We start from the raw sequence: 21,026 nt of genomic DNA, 5'->3' as shown, positions 1-21,026 counted from the left end.
CCCTAGATTCCCTATTATTTGAGATTCCTATCCAAGAGAAACATTCTAGGGGCAAACTTACAATTCATAAGGAACTGCAGTGGACGCAGCAATCCATCTTGTCTTGTGTGTTGTTCTATGCAGGGGGAAGACACTTCCAGATTGCTATTTTTGGGTGGGCTTCAGGTTATCCAATTAAAGCACACCTTCCAACATGCTGCAAAAGAAAATTGGGGTGTGCAACCTTCGAGGCCGTGCTCCTGTGCGAGTTGCATGATTTGTGTGAGAACGCAGCCCCCCAAAACACAGCCTTTGGGGACTGAGCTCTCGTGGGGTCCAAATCAAGACATCCCAGGGTCTAATCCAGTGCTATTTTTCCAGAAAAGGGGTGTCAGAGCCCATCTTGTTTTCTTAGAATGGCAATGGCACCCACCTGAGAGGTGCGCTCCGGTGCGTTCTGGCTGGAAAAAAAAAGCCCTGGCCCAACCAGAAGCCAGGATGGCTTCTGTAATTCCAGAATGTTCTGTTTAAAGCAGATTTGGAGCTGTTGTGCAACAAACTCACTTCCCCCTAAAATGGATGTTTGCGATAAGGCAAGTGATGGAGATATGCACTGCAAAATAAGGGACAAGAATTTCTTGATGCAATGCCATGTAACCACCCCACAAGCAGATGAGGAGGAGTGCTCAATAAAGAGGTAGTGTGTAAGTCACCTCCCTCCCTCCCTTCTCCCTGCTTCTTCTCTCTTTCTCTTTCTTCCAAGGCCCCCAAGGCAGTTTACGCTCTCCAAACACTGAAATGCAATTACAAACGAACAGGTTGCAGAAGACTTAGCACTAAAGCGGCAGGCTTGTCTCTGATTTTTGATGGTCTCCATCAGAATCTGATGGCTGGAACTTCCTAGCCAGCGCTTCTCCCTTCCCACCGGGGCGCAGAGGGTCTTTAAGTAGTCAGTATTCAGCAGGTGGTGGACCAGGCTCCCCCAGTTATACTGCCTGGGGTCATTGGTGGTCCCTTCAGGAGCTGACCGCGTGACTTCACTGGCCTGGACTCTGCTTTTCCTTCAGCTGCCACCTGAGTCTCCTTCTTTGGAGGTCTTTAAGCGGAGGCTTGACAGCCATCTGTCAGGAATGCTTTGGTGGTGTTTCCTGCTTGGCAGGGAGCTGGACTGGATGGCCCTTGTGGTCTCTTCCAACTCTATGATTCTACCTATGACACCATCACAGATGGCCAGGCTCTTTAATAAAGCTGTCATCATTACCTGGCTAGAACAGGCATAGGCAAACTCTGGCCCTCCAGATGTTTTGAGACTACAATTCCCAGCATCCCTGACCACTGGTCCTGTTTAGCTAGGGATGATGGGAGTTGTAGTCTCCAAATATCTGGAGGGCCAGAGTTTGCCTATGCCTGGGCTAGAAGGATCACCAGTGCAGAGTGTACATGTCCGGGAGACATGAGACCGTTGATTGGGAATGGAGGAATGACAGCGCGGTTTGAACGATCGCCTCGTGAAGTAGAATGACAGCTGCCTTTCATGTTTCCAAAAGGCAAGTGCCACGGGGGCACAACATGTGGGGCCCCAATAAAAGCTGCCTTAGCACAATGTCCTATGTTCAAGTCACTCCCTGAAATCAACAATGCGCCTGGAAAAATATTCTAGGATCCTGGGTTTGGTACTGATGTGAAATGGTGAGCAGGCCAGGCTGTGAACCAGGAGATCCCCTGTCCAGACCTTGCCGTTGCCATGAACCCAATCTCAGCCTTAGTTCCAGATTGGCAGTATTAGGGACTGACCCCAGCCGCTACAATAATCATCTGAGGCCTTTCTTCATGTGCCTTCCCCATGTCAGGTCCGGAGGGTGACAACGCAAGAATGGGTCTTTTCTGTGGTGGCTCCCTGCTTGCGGAATGCTCTCTCCAGGGAGGCTTGCTTGGCGCCTTCACTACCTATCTTTAGGCCTCAGGCAAAAACATTCCTCTTTTCCCAGGCCTATGGCCAATTTAAAAATCTATGGCTGTGTGTTGGGGGGCAGGGAGGGTATTGTTTTTGTTTGTTCCAATGGTATATTTTTTGTGATTTTATATTGCAAACTGCCCCGTGATCCTCAGAGGAAGGAAATTTAATAAATAACAATAAGAATAATTCACAACTTATAAATGGAGGAATGTTGTAAGGATCATCAAGGGCCTAACTACCTGTTAATAACAGGCTTAGCAATCACATTATAGGATTTAAAAACTGAACGCCAAGTGCAGGCTACTGTGGTTGTGACCAGAAGTTTAGTTTATGGGACTGTGAAGTTTAAACCTCCGCTCACTGGCTGTGATTTTGGTAAAAATCATCGCCAATGGCAACAATTACCATTGGGGGTAATTACCATTTACCATTGGTAATTGGTAATTACCAATTACCATTGCTGTCAACTTACGTTGACAGCAATCCCAGCGCTAGTTGCTTGTGTGTGTGTGGGGGGGGGCAGTGCCTTACCTCAAAAAGGATATTGCAAAGTTGGGAAGGGTTCAGGGCAGCCAAAGTGATTGAGGGGATAGAGCAATTCTGCTTATGAGGGAAAGCTGCAGCATTTGGGTATGTTTCATTTAGAGAAAAGGCGAACAAGATGCAGTATGATAGAAGTTTAGAAAATTAGGCACAGTGCAGAGAAAGTGGATAGAAACATGTTTTATACTAGAACTCATGGACATCCTGTGTTGCTGAATATCAGAAGATTCAGGACAGGTAAGAGAGTAGCTGAACTATGGAACTCGCTCCAAGAGGCGGCAGTGATGGCCACCAAGTTTAAAAGGGGATTGGACAAATTCATAAAAGAGGCCATTAGCCACAATGGCGATACTCTTCCTCCGAGGTTGCAGGCAGCAACACTTCTGGATGCCAGTTGCTGGAAATGGTCTTGCTTGCAGGTTTCCTGTTGTGAGAACAGGATGCTGGACTGGATGAGCTATTGGCCTGATCCTGCAGACTCTTCGTATGTTCTAATAATGTCTTGATTGGGTATGGGTGATTCTTGTGAAACCCTCTATCTGGAAGCAGCACTGAATTGTAAGGGCTAGATTGCTATAGATCAGGCATCCCCAAACTTCGGCCCTCCAGATGTTTTGGACTACAATTCCCATCATCCCTGACCACTGGTCCTCTTAGCTAGGGATCATGGGAGTTGTAGGCCAAAACATCTGGAGGGCCGCAGTTTGGGGATGCCTGCTATAGATCTTGGATCAGAAAGTGTTCAGAGAAATCATTTTGTAATCTATGCATCTGGATTCTGCTTACATTTTTTTCCTTTGCCATATATCATACCATTTCATTTTATTTGTATGCAATGGGGAATTATTTATTTCAAGGTACAGGAATGCTTTCCTAAACTTTGGTGTCACTCGAGTTGAATTGCAGAGTGGTTTTCAAGGGGAAAGAATATTTTCGACACTTATGACTTCACGCTGAAAATGAAAAGCGGTTTTCAATCATTAATTCCCCCCCCCCGAGGTTTCATGTGTCTCATTTCATTTGGGGAGCCTGGCCAGCTCAATCATTATCCTTTTATTCTAGGAGAGGGAAACAGATATTATATATATATACTGCAATCAAAGCCGAATTCTCTCAGGCTACCCAATCAGTTCATTTATACAACAACTGTGATAAAAGGGTGTTGCTGTCTGTCGGCCTTGGATTTTAGGCTGTTGGGATCAACAGAAGCAGAACTCAGCAGAAGAGACTGGCTACTTACTCATTCTGATCATTTAGAAGCGAAATCTCCTACTGACTTTTATATGCAATTTTTTTAAAAATAGGCATGTACTGAAGGTGCAGTGAGATAGGGGTATGGCAAATAAGTATGTCTGTTATGTCTTTGGAGCAATCATAGAAACTACAAAAAGCACACACACACACCCCAAAAAACCCACACACACACCAGAGTTTGGGTTATTCATGGTATGGTAAAAACCACAATTTGTTTTCTGCTAGAATTGTAGAGTTGGAAGGGACCCTGAGGGTCATCTTGTCCAAACTCCAGTGAAGGAGATTCCGCCACTTCCCAAAGGAGTCCATTCCACTGTTGAACAGCCAGAAAGTTAGTGGTTCGTTTCTCTCAAACAAAACCATGGTTTGTAAGCCAAGAAGAAACCTTCGCTGCAAATTGTGGTTTGTTTGCAGTGAAATGAATGACAATTCCCAGTTCGGACATAAATCTAAGCCAGGGGTTGGGTGGCACGTTTTCTCTGCATGCCAGAGGGGAGGAACAAAGCACCCCAAATCTAGGTATTCATTACAAATCATTTACTATGGCCTTACAGTGAGTGCGAACTGGTGGATTCCCTGTTCAGCTTTAGCAGTAAGCCAGAGACCATGGCAATGTGATGACTGCTGGCTGATTCCTTGCGGCTAGTCAGGGATGACGGGTTGATCTTCAGCAAGGAGCGAATGATGGGAAGTTTCTCTCCCCTGCCTTTGGAATGTGACACCTTCAGCCAATGCTGAGGGTAGAGAAACAGTGTTGAATTAAGAGGACAAAGAATGAGACAGGGAGCTGGATTGCAAGCAGCCCAGCAGGTTCCAGGGGTCTACACTGCTCCTTTGGTTCCACCTGGATCATGACCAGCAGCTTTAACGCTTGCATTAGGATCGGGTGTATATTTGTAAATAAAACAAACAATTCAAAGACAAGCAGTACATGTGAAAAGGATGTAGGAGTCTTGGTAGACCACAAACTTGACATGAGTCAGCAGTGTGATGCAGCAGCTAAAAATGCCAATGCAATTCTGGGCTGCATCAATAGGAGCATAGCGTCTAGATCAAGGGAAGTAATAGTACCACTGTTTTCTGCTCTGGTCAGACCTCACCTGGAGTACTGTGTCCAGTTCTGGGCACCGCAGTTCAAGAAGGATATAGACAAGCTGGAACGTGTCCAGAAGAGGGCAACCAAAATGGTCAAAGGCCTGGAAACGATGCCTTATGAGGAACGGCTTAGGGAGCTGGGTATGTTTAGCCTAGAGAAGAGAAGGTTAAGGGGTGATATGATAGCCATGTTCAAATATATAAAAGGATGTCATATAGAGGAGGGAGAAAGGTTGTTTTCTGCTGCTCCAGAGAAGCAGACACGGAGCAATGGATTCAAACTACAAGAAAGAAGATTCCACCTAAACATTAGGAAGAACTTCCTGACAGTAAGAGCTGTTCGGCAGTGGAATTTGCTACCAAGGAGTGTGGTGGAGTCTCCTTCTTTGGAGGTCTTTAAGCAGAGGCTTGACAGGCATATGTCAAGAATGCTTTGATGGTGTTTCCTCCTCGGCAGGGGGTTGGACTGGATGGCCCTTGTGGTCTCTTCCAACTCTACGATTCTATGATTCTATGATTCTAAGTCTTCAGTGCAGTCTTATCCAAAGCAAAACATACCCTGTAATGATACCTCTGGAACTTCTAATCACTTAGGGAAGTGGAGAGTGCTTAGTAAGAAAAAGCAATGGAAAATGTTGTAATAATCTGGGACCCAGCAGCAATCAAATATCAAAACTGGGACGTGGTATTTATAATTTCAGGGTGGGTGAATCAGGGCTGGTGATTGCCCCCATTCAATCTTTAAATAGACCTAACGGGCAGTGACATGTGGCGTTCTGGCTAGGACGACCTCTTTGCTCTTTACAAAAGGGTAATTGGCAGTGAGGAGCTAGCGTGCCCAAGCAGTGTGGCAGGGCAGTGGCGATGCCAATGGAGGGTGTTTGGGCTCCATATAAAAGATGACAAATAGGGGTTGGTATTTTCAAAAGGAAGATGAGAAGTTCAGGTGCTTCTCTTCAACAAGCTTCTCTTTAGGGAATTTCCAGGAGGGTTGTGTGCTGCACTTTCTGCACCTCTTCCTCCCCGTTCTTGGAGACTGGCTTTTCCCTTGTGGTTTGCAGGGAGAGGAGGGAAAACACAATGCAGAATGAAAACAAAGGAGAGGGCAGGCTGACCTGAAGAGATGAAGAGAGCACCAGGTTGGCATCGCTGGGATGAGATGAGTCACTTGTTTGACACCAAATACATGTGCTACTGGCCACACTTCCACTTTTCTGACTTTATTAATGGTGGTGGTAATTACAGGAGTGCCTGGCGTGCTCTGGTCCATGGGGTCACGAAGAGTCAGACACGACTAAACGACTAAACAACAACAACAACAATTACAAGGAATCAGCATAACATTGATTTTTGGCAAAATAATGACAAGGTTGGCGTAGGATCTCTAAGGGGGTGCAAGAACAGGGGCAACATAGATGCTCCTGGACACCAGTGGCTTTTGGGAAATTCTTCTCATAATAATCAGTTTCATAAAGAAAAGAAATTATGACCAATAATGGCTGGTGCACTCATTTAATATGTGTAGACGCAAACTTATTACAATCGTACCTCAGAAGTCTAATGGAATCCATTCTGGAAGTCCGTTAGACTTCCAAAACTCTCGGAAACCAAAGCACAGCTTCTGATTGGCTGCAGGAAGCTCCTGCAGCCAATCGGAAGCCGCGGAAGCCCCCTCGGATGTTTGGCTCCCAAATGAACGTTCAAAAACTGGAACACTCACTCCCGGTTTTCAATCGTTTGGGAGTCGGAACGTTCAACTCCCAAGGCGTTTGGGAGCTGAGGTATGACTGTATATTCCAAGGAAAAATAGAAATATTCCACATTTATAAATGAGTTACCAACTTACCAAGTGATATGTCTTAAAAGGCCTGTTGTTGTTTTCAATTATGTTGATGTTTCCAGTAGAGTTTGGAAGTGATTGATGTTTGACCTGACATGAAAGAGAAAATTGAGTTGCTGACTCATGGATTATTTGCTAATAATAATAATAATAATAATAATAATAATAATAATAATAATAATTTATTATTTATCCCCCGCCCATCTGGCTGGGCCTCCCCAGCCACTCTGGGTGGCTTCCAACAGAAATATTAAAATACAATAATTTATTAAACATTAAAAGCTTCCCTAAACAGGGCTGCCTTCAGATGTCCTCTAAAAGTCTTCTTCTTCTTCTTCTTCTTCTTCTTCTTCTTCTTCTTCTTCTTCTTCTTCTTCTTCTTCTTCTTCTTCTTCTTCTTCTTCCTAGTTCAAACCTTTTCTCAGCACATGGAGAAGAATCACAGTAAAATAAACATGCTACACTTAGGAATTAATATTTTATATATATATAACAGCTCCCTATTTAGTGCTTTAAAACAAATCAATTCATTAGATTCTTAAAGCCATAACATTATTTTAAATTAAGAAAACAAAAGGGTTAACACCTACAGTATTTGAAATGGGCTGTGGGGAGAACAGTAACTTGGAGCAGGGCTTTTAGTGTAGTTGTCCCTGTTCTGTGGAATAACATTCCTGCTGAGGTACGACAATTGAAGACATTTTTTGCTCTCTCGGGCTTTAGTCTTGTTTTAAACGTATACCGTGTTTCTCCTAAAATAAGACGGTCCTCAAAAATAAGCCATGTCAGGCTTTTCATTAATAGAATAAATATAAGACATCCCCCGAAAATAAGCCGGGGGGGGAGCAGGTCTGGCAAGGAAAGGAAGGCTGCAGGTGAAGCCCGGGATCTGCGTGGGCGACTGGGGATGAGCGCCCTGAGCGCTGCGGCAGTAGCGAAGAGGCGCCCGATCATCCCGCTTCTCAGCTGATCGGGGAGCGCAGCGCAGTGCGAAGAGCCTGCTGAGAGGCAGCTGCGGCTGCAGGTGAAGCCCGGGATCTGCGTGGGCGACTGGGGACGAGCGCCCTGAGCGCTGCGGCAGTAGCGAAGAGGCGCCCGATCAGCCCGCTTCTCAGCTGATCGGGGAGCGCAGCGCAGCGCGAAGAGTCTGCTGAGAGGCAGCTGCGGCTGCAGGTGAAGCCCGGGATCTGCGTGGGCGACTGGGGGCGAGCACCCTGAGCGCTGCGGCGGTGGCGAAGAGGCGCCCGATCAGCTGAGAAGCGGGCCGCAGCTGCCTCTCACCAGGCTCTTGCCGCGGCGGAATCGGGCATCCCAAGGAGCAAACTCCCGAGCTGGAAGGAGCAGCCGGGGGAGTTGGTCCACTTTCCCCGCTCCGTTTGTCTTTTGGTGGCGCGCGCACACCCTTTTCCTCCCTCCTCGCCGTCTTCCGTCTTAGCCCCGCACCCGGTCCGCCTCTCGCCCATGCATACTCTCGCCTACTCATCCCTTGCACACACACACACCTGGCGGGAGCAGTCACCAGTCACCAGACTGGTCCCGGGCCGAAAGGGGGCCGGCTATAGGCAGGCAAGGGCAGATTTGCACACTGGCGTTTGAATGGAGGAATTGGTCCTCTGAGCCAAAACAAGTCCCAACAGCCCCTCCGCCGGCTCAGGAATGCGCGCCGTGTGGATGCCATTCCCTGGGGAGAGACAGGCGCTCGCCCGGGGGCGGGGAGGACGGCGGCAAAAGGGAGCGAGGGACCCCAAAGCCAAGAGGGTCCGGAGGGATCAGCCCACAAGATCCCTTGGGGAACACTGGGAGGGCACGTGTGCTTCCTCCTTGCTCGGCCGGTGGCGCGGTTGCCAGCTCCCGCTCGAAAAAATAAGACATCCCCCGAAAATAAGCCGTGGTGTGTTTTTTGGGAGGAAAAATAAATATAAGACGTGTCTTATTTTAGGAGAAACACGGTATGCTTGTTTCCCTGTCCTACTTTTGATTATCCTGTGAGTAAATCGACAGTGGCTTAGAAAGTGACTAAATTAACTGTGGTAGGCTGCATGGACCACTATGGCTCTGTACTCACTATACTAAATAGTTGGGGTTGAGCCCATTTCTCAGTGGCAGCAACATTGCAAACCGAGCATATATTTAAAAAATCCAGCATATTCCTTCATCGCAGGGGTTTGTCCCTTCCAACTTTATGATGCTGTGAGGGTCCTGCTGTCTCATTCATTGAGTACCAAAGCACTTCATAAAAGAACAGATTTGCAGAAATAAAGTAATAGAACATTCATAGGGGTGGCCAACTCCCAAGAGACTGCGATCTCCTCACGTGGCTGGGGACCGCCTGAGTAAAAAGTTAAGCTTTTAATTGATGGGGAAAGCATGCAACCATCGGTGCCCACCTAATTTCCAGGTCTACAATCTGAATGCTGGGCGCACTGGGAATTTGTTCTTGTATTTGCCAGTTTTGTGTTTAAAAAATATCATATTATTATTATTATACCCTGCACACTGCAAATGTGGTAACTGGGTTAATGAAAAATTCCCTTTAGTTCTGAAATATTGTAAATTTCAGGTTCAAGAAGAGAGCGCTGTGGCTATCGCATAATTCGCCGCCACCGTAACTCAGACGATCCAGTGCACTGCGTAGGCAAAGTTAAGAAGAGCAATGAAGCCATAATTCAAGTAAAAGAACTGCTGGTCAATGCATTGACCCCGGAACAGTTCGTTTCCATATTACTTGAAGCCGAGCCGCCAAATGTGTTGGTGAGCCGCCCCAGCAAACCGTTTACAGAAGCCTCCATGATGATGTCACTGACGAAGCTTGCAGACAAAGAACTGGTCCACATGATTGGCTGGGCCAAAAAGATTCCTGGTAAGAATTTTGAACGTTCCAGTTTTCCCAGTGGACTTTTGTGCCGTGTAACATACATTGCAGACATAGGCACTAGTGTAATTTAGATCCCGTAACAGATCCCGTATTGTGATTTGGTTATGCAACCTGGCTTGTGCCATCGCTAGTAACAAGACCCATGTTGAAATAAGAGTAGCAAAATCACAAATAAGAAGCTCAAATCATATATATCACTGACCCTTCTTTGGGAATTAAAACCAATTCCAGACTTTAATATTCATAAACTTTACTTGCAGAAACTTATAGATGAATTAAAGCATAACATTTGCAGCCCTGTGCTTCTCCAAGCATGGGTTTACAGTCTCTTCTTCTAACTTCCAAATGACTGTGTTTTCCTCTCTTTCCAGAGCTCAGCACTTTCAGCCTTCTGTATCTCAAATAGGCCATGCCTTGCAGCTCCAATGGGAGATTCCCACTTTCACCCACTCCTGTAGCTTTGCTCTCTTTCTCTCAAGCACAGAAGAAGCACTCCCACACTCGATTCAACTTAGCAGTGTTCACAGTGGATTCTAAAACACAGTCATCTTGCTGCACATAAAATTGGAGTCTTTCCTTCACTAGATACCTCCCATGCGACCAACGTTAGCCAGTCGCATGAGAACTACTAGACCAAGGGTTCCCAAACTAAGGCCCGGGGGCCAGATGCGGCCCAATCACCTTCTAAATCCAGCCCGTGGATGGTCCGGGAATCAGCATGTTTTTACATGAGTAGAATGTGTCCTTTTATTTAAAATGTATCTCTGGGTTATTTGTGGGGCATAGGAATTCGTTCATATTTTTTTTCAAAATATAGTTCGGCCCCCCACAAGGTCTGAGGGACAGTGGACCGGCCCCCTGCTGAAAAAGTTTGTTGACCCCTGTACTAGACTCTCTAGAATTCCGTTACCAACCAATCAAACTGAAGCAACCTGGTCATGCATACAAACATTTTCTATTTCAGTGAATTAAATTGCTATACACATGCTTTGAATGTAGAATGTTTCAGGTTCAATCCCTGACCATTTCCCAGGATCTGCAGGAAGCTGCGACTCTCCAGACGTTGCAGACTCCAACTCTCATTGGCCCCAGCAAGCGTAGCCAATGATTAGGTAGCAGGTGATGGAAAAGACTTTGACCTTGGAAAGCCACTGCTACTCAGAGTAGGCAATACAGATGTTGTTGGACAGTAGGGTTACTAGGAATAAGGAAGCACCTTATTCAATTGGCGGAATGTCTTTGCAATTCTAGGCATAACTTTGTAATCAGAACACCCTCCCAACAGCTCCAATTTCTTATCTATATGGCTAGTTTTCTTTTTTCCTCATGCGTGATTTGGGCAGAGTGAATGGAATCAATCCAAAGCCCTTTAAAAAATGAAAATGAAATAAAATGATCAACTTACTTTTTTTTAAGTGCTGGAGAATCAGTTTCAACAGTCTTGGCAATTTCTAATTTTTCTAAGGCGTCTAAAATGTGCACACAGCGGGGCGACTGAGAGCTGCCTCTTGCAAGTGGAAGAAAGGATCATAACGACAAGAAGAGCATTACATCTGAAAAGTCTCAAACGAAATTTAAAGTCACCGGGGTCTTGAGTGGGAGCTCCAGTGACGAGTATATTTTACTTTGATCATTGGAAAATGCCAGGCATTTGCACTCAGCTGGGGAATGAATCCATTTTCACATTTGAGTGGCTATCTCTGCTTATTTTGTCACTTAAAGTGTTGGTGGTAGGAGATAGAGATAGAGATAGAGAGGGAGAGGGAGAGGAGGAGAGAGAGAGAGAGAGAGAGAGAGAGATTGGTAGGAGTGTCTGTTTTCCCCACCCCAAGGTATTAAATACTGCTGTTAGAGATTCTATATTCCTTTCATATAGGGTGTGTGGGGGGAGCAATCTCTCTTTTCACAAGCTGATGATCCTCAGAATTATTGTCCTCTTCAATTTCAGGCTAATCTGCTTTTTCTCTTTTAATTTGACTCCAAGCAGAAATGCGAACTAAATTCAAAGCATTATTCTTTTTCAAAAACCAAGTTGGCATGCTGCATTTGTGTAGCAGGGTGCATCTGTGGTGCGAATGATGGTGGGGCGAGGCGGGGAGAATGAATAACTGTGCGATCATACTGTAAATTTAGTACCACAGATATTTGCACAGTTCCCCCCCCCCCATTGTACATCAGCATTCACCCAGGCCAACAGAGCAGCGTTGTAACTCCCATGTTGACTCTGGAAGTAGGATACTGAGGGGAGTATTAGTGTAGTGGAGAGCAGGAGTTGGACTTTTCTCCCCCTCCCCCCGAGGATGGGTAATGATGTCAACCGCAAGAGCACCAGGGTAACTGATGCCCCCTCCTTGCTTTGGCAAGTATAAGAGGTGACAACGAGGCAGGGCTGTCTTAACCATAGGCGTATGGGGTGCGGAGCACCCGGGCGCCGGGCTCTCTGGGGCACCAGGCCGAGAGTCTGGGGCCCGAGAGTTGGAGTCTAGGGAAGAGCCTGCCCTTTGGAGTGCTGCAGTGGGCTCTTCTGCTGAATTCGGGGGCAAGCGAGGCGCTGAGGCGGCCAGCTGGCTCTGCCCTCCTGCGTGCCTGGGATTGGCATAGGGCTGTGGAGAGGCCCTCCCAGAGAGCGCTGCCCACTCAACGAGGCGCCTGGCCTAGCACCGCCGCCTTGCGCTCCTCTGTGCCCTGCTCTGCCCCGCCTGCGCACCTCGACGGCTGGCCCAGAGCGTGTTGCCCTCCCCCAAAGGTCGACAACTCTGGACAACCTGGGGTGCGGGCGCTGGGCGGACTTTTGCACCCCGATGCCGTATATGCTTAAGACAGCCCTGCAACAAGGCTTTTGAGTTTGTGACGGATTATCACAGCAGTAGTCAAAGGATGGGGGGCATCAATAAGCAGAGGGTGGGTCTTTCTTTCCCTTTGATGGAGTTCCTTCTTCATTCATGACAGCAGTTTAAATGGAAGATGGTTTGCTTCCCTAAACGAAGTTTAAAAGTTGCTCTTCACCTGGCTGAAGATATTTTGTTAAAGCTCAGTGCACTGGACCTATGCAGTTCGGGAGTAAGCACCATTCAGTTCAAAGTTCAAAGTTCAAATATTTGATGTTAGCCGCTCTGAGCCCGGTTTTGGCTGGGGAGGGTGGGGTATGAATAAATTATTATTATTATCATTATCATTATCATTATCATTATCATTATCATTATCATTATCATTATCATTATCATTATCATTATCATTATTAAAGGAGCTTTACTCCCAGAAAACAATGCAGAGAGCTGCAGTCATAGATTCATAGAGTCGTAGGGTTGGAAGGGACCCCAAGGGTCATCTAGTCCAGGGGTCCCCAAAGTTACCCGGCTTTGGCTGTGCGCGCCCATGCGCATGTGCAAACACTATTTCTGGCACACTCCCGACCTGGAAAGCGCCGGAAATAGCTTGTGCGCATGTGCAGAAGCCTCCTCCGACCCGGGAGTACACCGGAAATGACGCTTGCATGTGTGCACAAGTTATTTCCGTCGCTTTTCTGGGTCGGAAGTCGGCAGCCGCACCACACCACGCCCAGGGCCGGCTCGCCCATTGACTCCAGTGGCGCGGGCGCCTGGGCGCTCAGGGGGGCGCTCAGGGCGCTGAGGGGCGCCCCAGCAAGTGGAGGAGCTGCGTGGCGGCCTCCCTTTTCCCTCCGCCAGCCGCGCCGCTCAGGATCTCCACTCAGGGAGGTAAGCGAGCGGAGCAGGGGCACTAGGACCCTGTTCCGCTCTGCAGCGCCAGGGTCATCCCTCACCCCGGCACTGCACTTCATTGGCATTCCTGTTGGCGGGAAGGCTCGGATGCCTTCCCACAGTCTAGGACTCTCCCCGCTGCCCGCTGGCTCCATGGCGCCCATCTGGCCTCCGCTGCCTCTCCCTTCCCGGCCCTGTGGCTCTCGGCTCAGCCGAGGCGTCGCCCCGAGGCCTTCTGGCTCGGGGGAGACGCCGTGCTCCTCCAGGGAAGGTAAGACCTTTCCTTTTTTAAAAAAAAATGGAGGTGAAGAGCTGGAGGTGCAGAGTTTTTTGTTTGCTAAAGACGGCCCTGACCACGCCAGTAAGAGCGGGCGGCGGGGGTCCCTGGGGGCCACATAAAAGAGCCTCAGGGTCCGTATGTGGCCCCTGGACCGTAGTCTGGGGACCCCTGATCTAGTCCAACCCCCTGGCCATGCAGAAATCACAATGACAGACGAAGAAGCTTTGTGCCAGGCAAGCACGATTTGGACAAACCTGGGAGTGGCAAGGAACTTGATAGGACATTGAAAAGCAGAAATGACCTATTCCTAGGCCAGTGCCTCTTTATTCTCTTTACTAACCATTGGTGTTGAAGTGGGAGAGAGAGGTGTTTGACCCTTTATTTCATTTGTTCAGAACCTCTCCCTTCTGGAGTCCCTTTTTTCTCCAAAGAAGGGGTGGGAAACCTCACACCCAGGGGTCAGATGTGGCCCTCCAGGCCTCTTCACTTGGCCTCTGGGACTCTCTCCGGCCATACACCCCCACTGACCCTCTTTGAGTGATGTTGCCTGGCTGGAAAAAATGCCCTTGAACTCTTATGCCATTTGCTTGCCTGGCTAGATAACAGAAAGCCGCGTGCGTGTGTGAAAGTAGGTGAAATTTATATGAATTGCCCCTGCCCACTTTTGCTCCCGCCCTGCGCACCACTGGCATGTGGCCCCTAGAATGTTGCCAAGAAGGAAATGTGGCTCCTGAACTGAAAAAACAACTGAAAACTGAACTAAAAAAAAGTTCCTCTTTCAAGCAGGATGGGGGGCAAAAACAGCAGGGCTTCGTTACATTTATATGTGAGCAAAGTGTTGGTGCCTTGTCGCTTCTCCTGCACGTATCCTTATTCCCCCCCTCCTCTTCCTCCTCCTTTGCCTTTTCTTTTTTAATTTGCCACTTCCCCCCTCTCCACGAAGATGACACTTCTCCTTCCCATAAGGCTTTGCTGCTGGTGCCAGAGAGAACAGCAGGTTGCTGCTGACTCATTCCCAAGTGGTTTCACGCTGTTCTTGCTCTTGGGATGGAGCGTGTAGGAGGGGGTGTGAGAGATCCTGCAGGGTGGATCGGCATCCGTTAATTTCCCAGCAGCCTTCATGTTAGTGACGATGCCCTCCGCGCCCTTTGTTTAGCGTCTCAAATGATGGAGCAGGACATTTGAGAGCGCACAGCACCACGGCACTAAGACCGTGTCGCTGCAAAGTTCTGGAAGAAGGTCTCTTTCATTTCCCAAGTTGCATTTGCGCGATCTATACTTTGCTCGCCTCTCCCGCTGCTGCCGCTTCTGCCTGCTTTTCTTCGCTGCCTTGGAGTGTGGGTGAAATATACCACAGTTCAAAAAGAAAAGGGAAAAGGAGGCTTTTGTTGACATTCCTGTCTGGAGACAGGCTTCATCTTGTGTGCCAACAGCACAAGTACGGGGATCAATTTTGTTAAAAGAAGTAATTCAAAAAAGATAAGGAGTTGGTTCATTCATATGGACACACGAGCAGATCAGGAACAAGCAGAAACTAGCCAAGCATGAGCCTCTTGCGTTCGGATTGCCATATTTCAAAGAGTGAAAATCCGGATACAAAAGTTGTTGAACCTTTTTTTTTTAGTTTTGCCCAAAGTTGTTGAGCTTGCAAGATCTCAAAAAAAGAGGAAGCTATTTTGAAGAAAGTTCGCCAAAATCAAGACTTCCGACATGGCTTGCCATACGTCTGGATTTTCCCAGATATTTAAGCGATTTTCACCCAGAATCCTGGACGTATGGCAACCCTACTTGAGTCAAATGACAATCTATTGCATATGCAAATCAACTTTCAATGATAACTTTATAAAAACAACGCCATTGCCCAATTGTCAAGACATTCGTCTCCATGTGCAATAACAATGACAAACTGGATACATATAGACATATGAATTGATTAAAATGTGCTGGGTGGCAGATAAGGAATTCAGAACATTGTTGAATCGTAGAGTTGGAAGGGACCCCAAGGGCCATCTAGTCCAACTCCCTGCAATGCAGGAATCTCAGCTGAAGCATCCATGGCAGATGACAATCCAGCCTCTGCTTTAATAATGAAGGAGAGTCCACAAAAGAGAAGTTGCATAAAAGAAAAGAAAAAGTTTTAAACAGGCCTAAGAGCCTGTGATGTACAGGGTATATTTCCATTTTCAGGTGTCTGTTGAGGAGAGGAGAGGAGGGGAAAGAAACAGGAGGTGAGGGAAGAAGAATGAATTTACTTGCTCAATCTCCCTAAGAAGTTATAGTAAATGCCCTGGAGGAGTTTGTGTGTGTCCAAGACATTAGAAAGCTCCATCCCTTGCATTATACAAGGCTATTTCAGAAGGAAGGAAAGGGGAAAGGAAAACTGTTTTTTCCATTTCCGACTCTCCAGAACCCCTCACAAGTATAAAATGTTCCAGTTCAGGGCTATTCCTTATACCGACTCATCCTGTTTGTCTAGCTCAGTATTGTTGACATCGACTGCTACCAGCTCTATCCAAGGTCTCAGGTAGAAGGTCTCTCCCATCACCTGCTACCTGATACGTTTAGCACAACAGCGGAAGGCTGCAAGTGAAAATGAAGGTCTCTTTTTCCCCTTTAACCACCCCCCCTAAGCAATTGCAGGATCCATGAACAGAAACGCTCCTCTTAGGAGCTGGGGACGCACTGCAGTATTTTGTTGCTGTCCCACTTGTATTAATGGACATGGGCATGTAGAAACAAACTGGCTTCCCATCTGGTCAGATCCTTGTCAGCCTCTCGCCCACCTGCCGCCCTGAGTTTCCCGTGTGCGTGTCTCCTCTTCAGGAGGATGACGCACGAGGCCCAAAGCCCTGTGTGATCAAGAGATTAAGTGCTACCACCCTGGAAAAGTTCATGGTTTCTCTGGTTTTAAAAATGGCATTCAAAGATGCGAGGCATTCAAAGTTCTGTCTTCTGAAATGATTCAATGCTTTCGAAAGTCACACATTCCCGTTCTAGAAAAAGAAGGGTAGTTGATGTTGATGATGTAATGTTGTTGTTGATGATGATGTAATGACCCACTTTTCCTCCCCTTAAAGGCTTTATAGAACTCACTCTGTTCGATCAAGTAAGGCTTTTGGAAAGCTGTTGGCTCGAAGTGTTGATGGTGGGTCTGATGTGGAGATCCATCGATCACCCTGGCAAGCTCATCTTCGCGCCAGATCTCGTACTTGACAGGTGAGAAAACGAGGCGTCTTTTGGGGTTACGGGGTTCCTTTTTTTATTTTTGCTTGTTAGTTTGATTTGCATTTCAACCTTGTGGCACAGAAACAGTGTGGGGGCTGCCAACTTGGACACTTTAATAGAGGGATTAGGCATTCGTGGAGGTTGAAGCTATCCATAGTTGCTACCAAGCATGATGACTGCATTCTGCCACCAGTTTTGGAGATGACATGCCTCTGAAAACTGGGGAATATGAGTTCTGTTGTGCTCATGCCTTGCTTGTGACCTTCTCAGAGCATCTTTTGGGCTGTTGTGGGAAGAGGACTAGTTGGGCCTTTGTCGTAATAATGAAAATATTTGAAGTCCTTAAACCATAGAATCATAGAGTTAGAAGGGACCACAAGGGTCATCTAGTCCAGGGGCCAGCAAACGTTTTCAGCAGGGGGCCGGTCCACTGTCCCTCAGACCTTGTGGGGGGCCGGACTATATTTTGGGGAAGAAAAAACAACAACACAAATTCCTATGCCCCACAAATAACCCAGAGATGCATTTTAAATAAAAGCACACATTCTACTCATGTAAAAACACGCTAATTCCTGGACCGTCCACGGGCCAGATTTAGAAGGCGATTGAGTCAGATCCAGTCCCCGGGCCTTAGTTTGCCTACCCATGATCTAGTCCAACCCCCTACAATGCAGGAATCCTTCACCCAACATGGGGCTCAAAACTACGACCCTGAGATTAAGAATCTCATGTTCTACCGACCAAGCTAAAGAAACCTTTCAAGTTACAGTTCCTAACATTAGAATAACTACACTCAGCACTAGAAACCTCCAGATAATTGCCAAGCAGAGCATATGGTGTTAGGCAGCTTCAAATAATAAGAATAAGAATAATAAATGGAATAGGAATAATTTCCTGGGGTTGAGTTTCAAGCCAGGATTGGGAATCTGTGGCCCTCCAGATGTTGCAGGACTCCTGGATAGGAATGGATGAATCTTCAGTTTCAGATAGTTTCTTATTTTGCCGGTCTTAAATTCAGTTAACCACAATTGGTGCAGCAACTTACGATTTTTGCAAATAAACAATTCTCGTGAATATTTGCAAGCATTTTCATGTGAATTTCTCTACAACAATTTTCTCTAATATACTGCATTTTGTATGTTATTTTCACTAATATATTACGCACATTTCCCCCTAAAATATGCACTCTTGTACATGTTGTTTGTATTTTAATGTTTGATGGATTTCTGTATTTTAGAATTTCTGTTTTGTTGGAAGCCGCCCAGAGTGGCTGGGGGAACCCGGCCAGATGGGCGGGGTATAAATAATATATTATTATTATTATTATTATTATTATTATTATTATTATTATATTGGAGACCAAAATTCAGTGCATAACTGCCAATTCTCCCGTTTTTCGCAGAAAACCTCCATATTTTAAACCGTTTCCCGCTGGCAGCCCGGATTGGAAAAAATCCCACAAATCCCCCGGATTTCCTACCTGCCAGGAAGGCTCCGTTTTGGGTCCTGCCGCCGCCTGATTTTGGGTGCCCATACATGGGTAGCGCGGCACCGGAAGTCGCATCTACGCATGTCCGGACATGCGTAGAAGTGACTTTCGGTGCCGCACCGCTGCTGATCCCGCATTTTTAAGTGGGAGACTTGGCATCTATGATTCGGTGAAGTGTGAATGTCAAAGGATAACTGTGTTTCAGTTTGGGTTTGGGTGGAACAAGTGCAAATTAGGTTGTTTCTAATTAATATGCAAATAAAATTGAATTTCCCCTCTCCTCTCAAACTCCCACCAACTCCAGCCAGCAGAGATAGTGAGGAATGATGGGCGTTGTAGCATAACAACTTCTGAGGGGCTCCCGGTTCTTCATTTGTGTTGTAAAGGCAAGGACAAGGATTTTGTCCAAGACACTTAGAATTTCAACATGCTCATTTCAAAGACAAAACAAAAACTGTGGATGCCGACAAAAAAAAAAAAAAGCAAATGCATACTAGACTAAAGCATACTGGAGTGTTTTTTGTTTTGTTTTGTTTTTAAAGGAAATGCTGTTTTGCATCCTCAGTAATTCTTTTATGTCTCCAAAAATTAGGGATGAAGGGAAGTGTGTGGAAGGAATTTTGGAAATCTTTGACATGCTCTTGGCGACAACTTCAAGGCTCCGGGAGCTGAAATTGCAGCACAAGGAATATATTTGTGTCAAGGCCATGATCCTCCTCAATTCCAGTGAGTAGACGCTTCAGTCATGTCAAGCTGTGCTTATTACCGGGGACAAAAAGTTGGGTGGTAGCAGAAGAAATTCCAAAGGGCACAATGGCCATTAAGGCAAAGGGAGTAATAAATGCCCTAAGTGCTTTTTCCGTCCTCATGCTCTAATGGTTTTACGACTGGTACACAGAAATAATACCGAGGTCACCACCTGCCATTTCATCCCAGACACTGTGTTTTTATACTCTCCAAAGGCAAAACTTAAGGACTCTTAATGAAGTTGCGTGCAACCTAGGACTTAAGCAGTTGCTCCTCACTGCCTGCCCACCCGTGAGGCAGACTGAGGTGGCTGCCTCAGGCAGCAGAATACAAGGGGCAGGCACCTCTGTGGACACGCCTCACCACTGTCACTAGAGAAGCAGAGGCTTCCAGGTTCTGGCGAGTTATTGTGGAAGCCCCACAAAATCTTGTGTGAGAGCCCAGTGAGCAGGGGCGGAGGAAGAGGGTGCAGTGGGGGGGCGGGTCACCCCGGGTGTCACCACTGAGGGGGGGTGACAAAATGCTGGGCGGCCACTCTCCTGGGGGCCACTCTCCTGGGAGTGACGTGGTGGCTTGGGTGCCCGTAGGCTCTGCGCTGCCCCAAATGGTCCGCCCGCCGCCTCCCCCTCGGCTGTAGGGCGGCTGAGTGGGAGGTGGCAGGCAGACTCCTCGGAGGCCCCGCAGAGCATCCTGCACTGGCTGGCCCCGCCCCAGGGCGCAGGGCACGCTTGCCATCCCAGACACCTGATCGGCTTGCTCTGCCACTGCCAGTGAGATCTTGCCAGCCATGTAACCCTGATAAGCGAGCCTTTGGAGGGGGTGGCAGGAGGAGTTTTGCGCCCACAGAAATGCCCCGTTTTGCCTCAGGCAGAGAGGTAGGACAAGCTGCTCCTGTCCCTCACACTTTGTGTGAATCTCGCTGCTGTTCACCCTCATAAACACGGCTGACCTAGGGAGCGATGGGATTTAGAACTGCTTTCATTTTTCTTGGGCTGTCGTGTTTCCTTAGGTCTGCTCTTATCGGACCACAGGCTGATGCCCAACTCTGAATGGGGCAGATACATTCAGCTGCTGTTTGTCTGTGAATTTTCAATGAAATATCAATATTTCAAGGGGGACGGGAAGCATGTTCTTAACTGCCGCTTAGCTAGTTAAACTAAATACCCTCGCCATCAATGCACATGAGGCTTTGTAGGATTATTTTTTTAAGTCCCTTCCCCAAGGAATGTGCAATTGACATTTCAGCAGTGGTGGCAGGACAACCGGGTTAGCAAGAGAAGAGGGAAGAAAAGAAAAGAAAGAAGAGTGAATGGAAGGGGCACAGCTGTCAAGTTATTCCCTTTTTTAAGGGAAATTCCCTTATGCTGAATAGGCTTCCTCACAAGAAAAGGGAAAACTTGACAGCTATGAGAAGGGGCGAGATTATTAGAGAGAGAATATGAGCAAATGCAATTGCAGATATTTAACTTGCGTTGGGGTGGAGATAAAGGGATTAAGCCAAAGGTGTTTGAAAAGGCGGCTTTTAAGCAGAGATGCTGGCAAAGTTCTCCTGAGTCAAGATAATTAACTTGTGAAAGAGCACCGTGAAGAACAGATGAGCTTTTAAAGTGTCAATGTAAAAACATAGCACCATAGTTCCAAATAATCTTCTCTTCCCTCTTTGCCTGTCCTCTTGCCAAGACATGTTCTAGCTCGCAATATGCAATGCTCCCCTCACTAACACAGGAACATCCCATCCAAATATCACCCATCCCATTCTATTATCACTGATCACACTCTTCCACCAATACTCACAAGCACACCCTCCACCTAATCTCTCCAATATCTCCCACTCAGTTGCCCGTTAACATCAATCACTCCTTCCACTCAACTAAAAAATTATTGCAGAAACACCAGGAGACAACGACACCACTCACTGATGAAACCATATAAAATATCAAAACAAAATCGCTGCCCACCAATCGCACAGACATACTGTTCTAGGTAGTAACTCTGGTTGCTACCTCTCAACTAAGGATTTCTT

General features: G+C 47.0%; 1 protein-coding gene across 3 annotated transcripts in view; it reads left to right on the top strand.

Annotated features, from left to right (window-relative positions):
- The window catches only part of ESR2 (estrogen receptor 2), a 58,363-nt gene that overhangs the window by 23,669 nt on the left and 13,668 nt on the right, over window positions 1–21,026 (top strand). For all 3 annotated transcript variants that reach the window (XR_009557100.1, XR_009557099.1, XM_035104475.2), the window contains exons 5-7: window positions 9,229–9,528; window positions 16,620–16,758; window positions 18,849–18,982. Coding sequence is in view for 1 of the 3 variants with exons in the window: in XM_035104475.2 (XP_034960366.2) it covers window positions 9,229–9,528; window positions 16,620–16,758; window positions 18,849–18,982 (573 nt within the window). In the remaining 2 variants the exon portion in view is untranslated. The remainder of the gene's footprint in view (window positions 1–9,228; window positions 9,529–16,619; window positions 16,759–18,848; window positions 18,983–21,026) is intronic.

The sequence above is a fragment of the Zootoca vivipara genome, chromosome 1 (assembly GCF_963506605.1).
Source record: "Zootoca vivipara chromosome 1, rZooViv1.1, whole genome shotgun sequence".
Taxonomy (NCBI): Eukaryota; Metazoa; Chordata; class Lepidosauria; order Squamata; family Lacertidae; genus Zootoca; species Zootoca vivipara.
The sequence above is the reverse complement of the archived record's forward strand: the minus strand, read 5'-3'. Positions and strand labels throughout refer to the sequence as shown.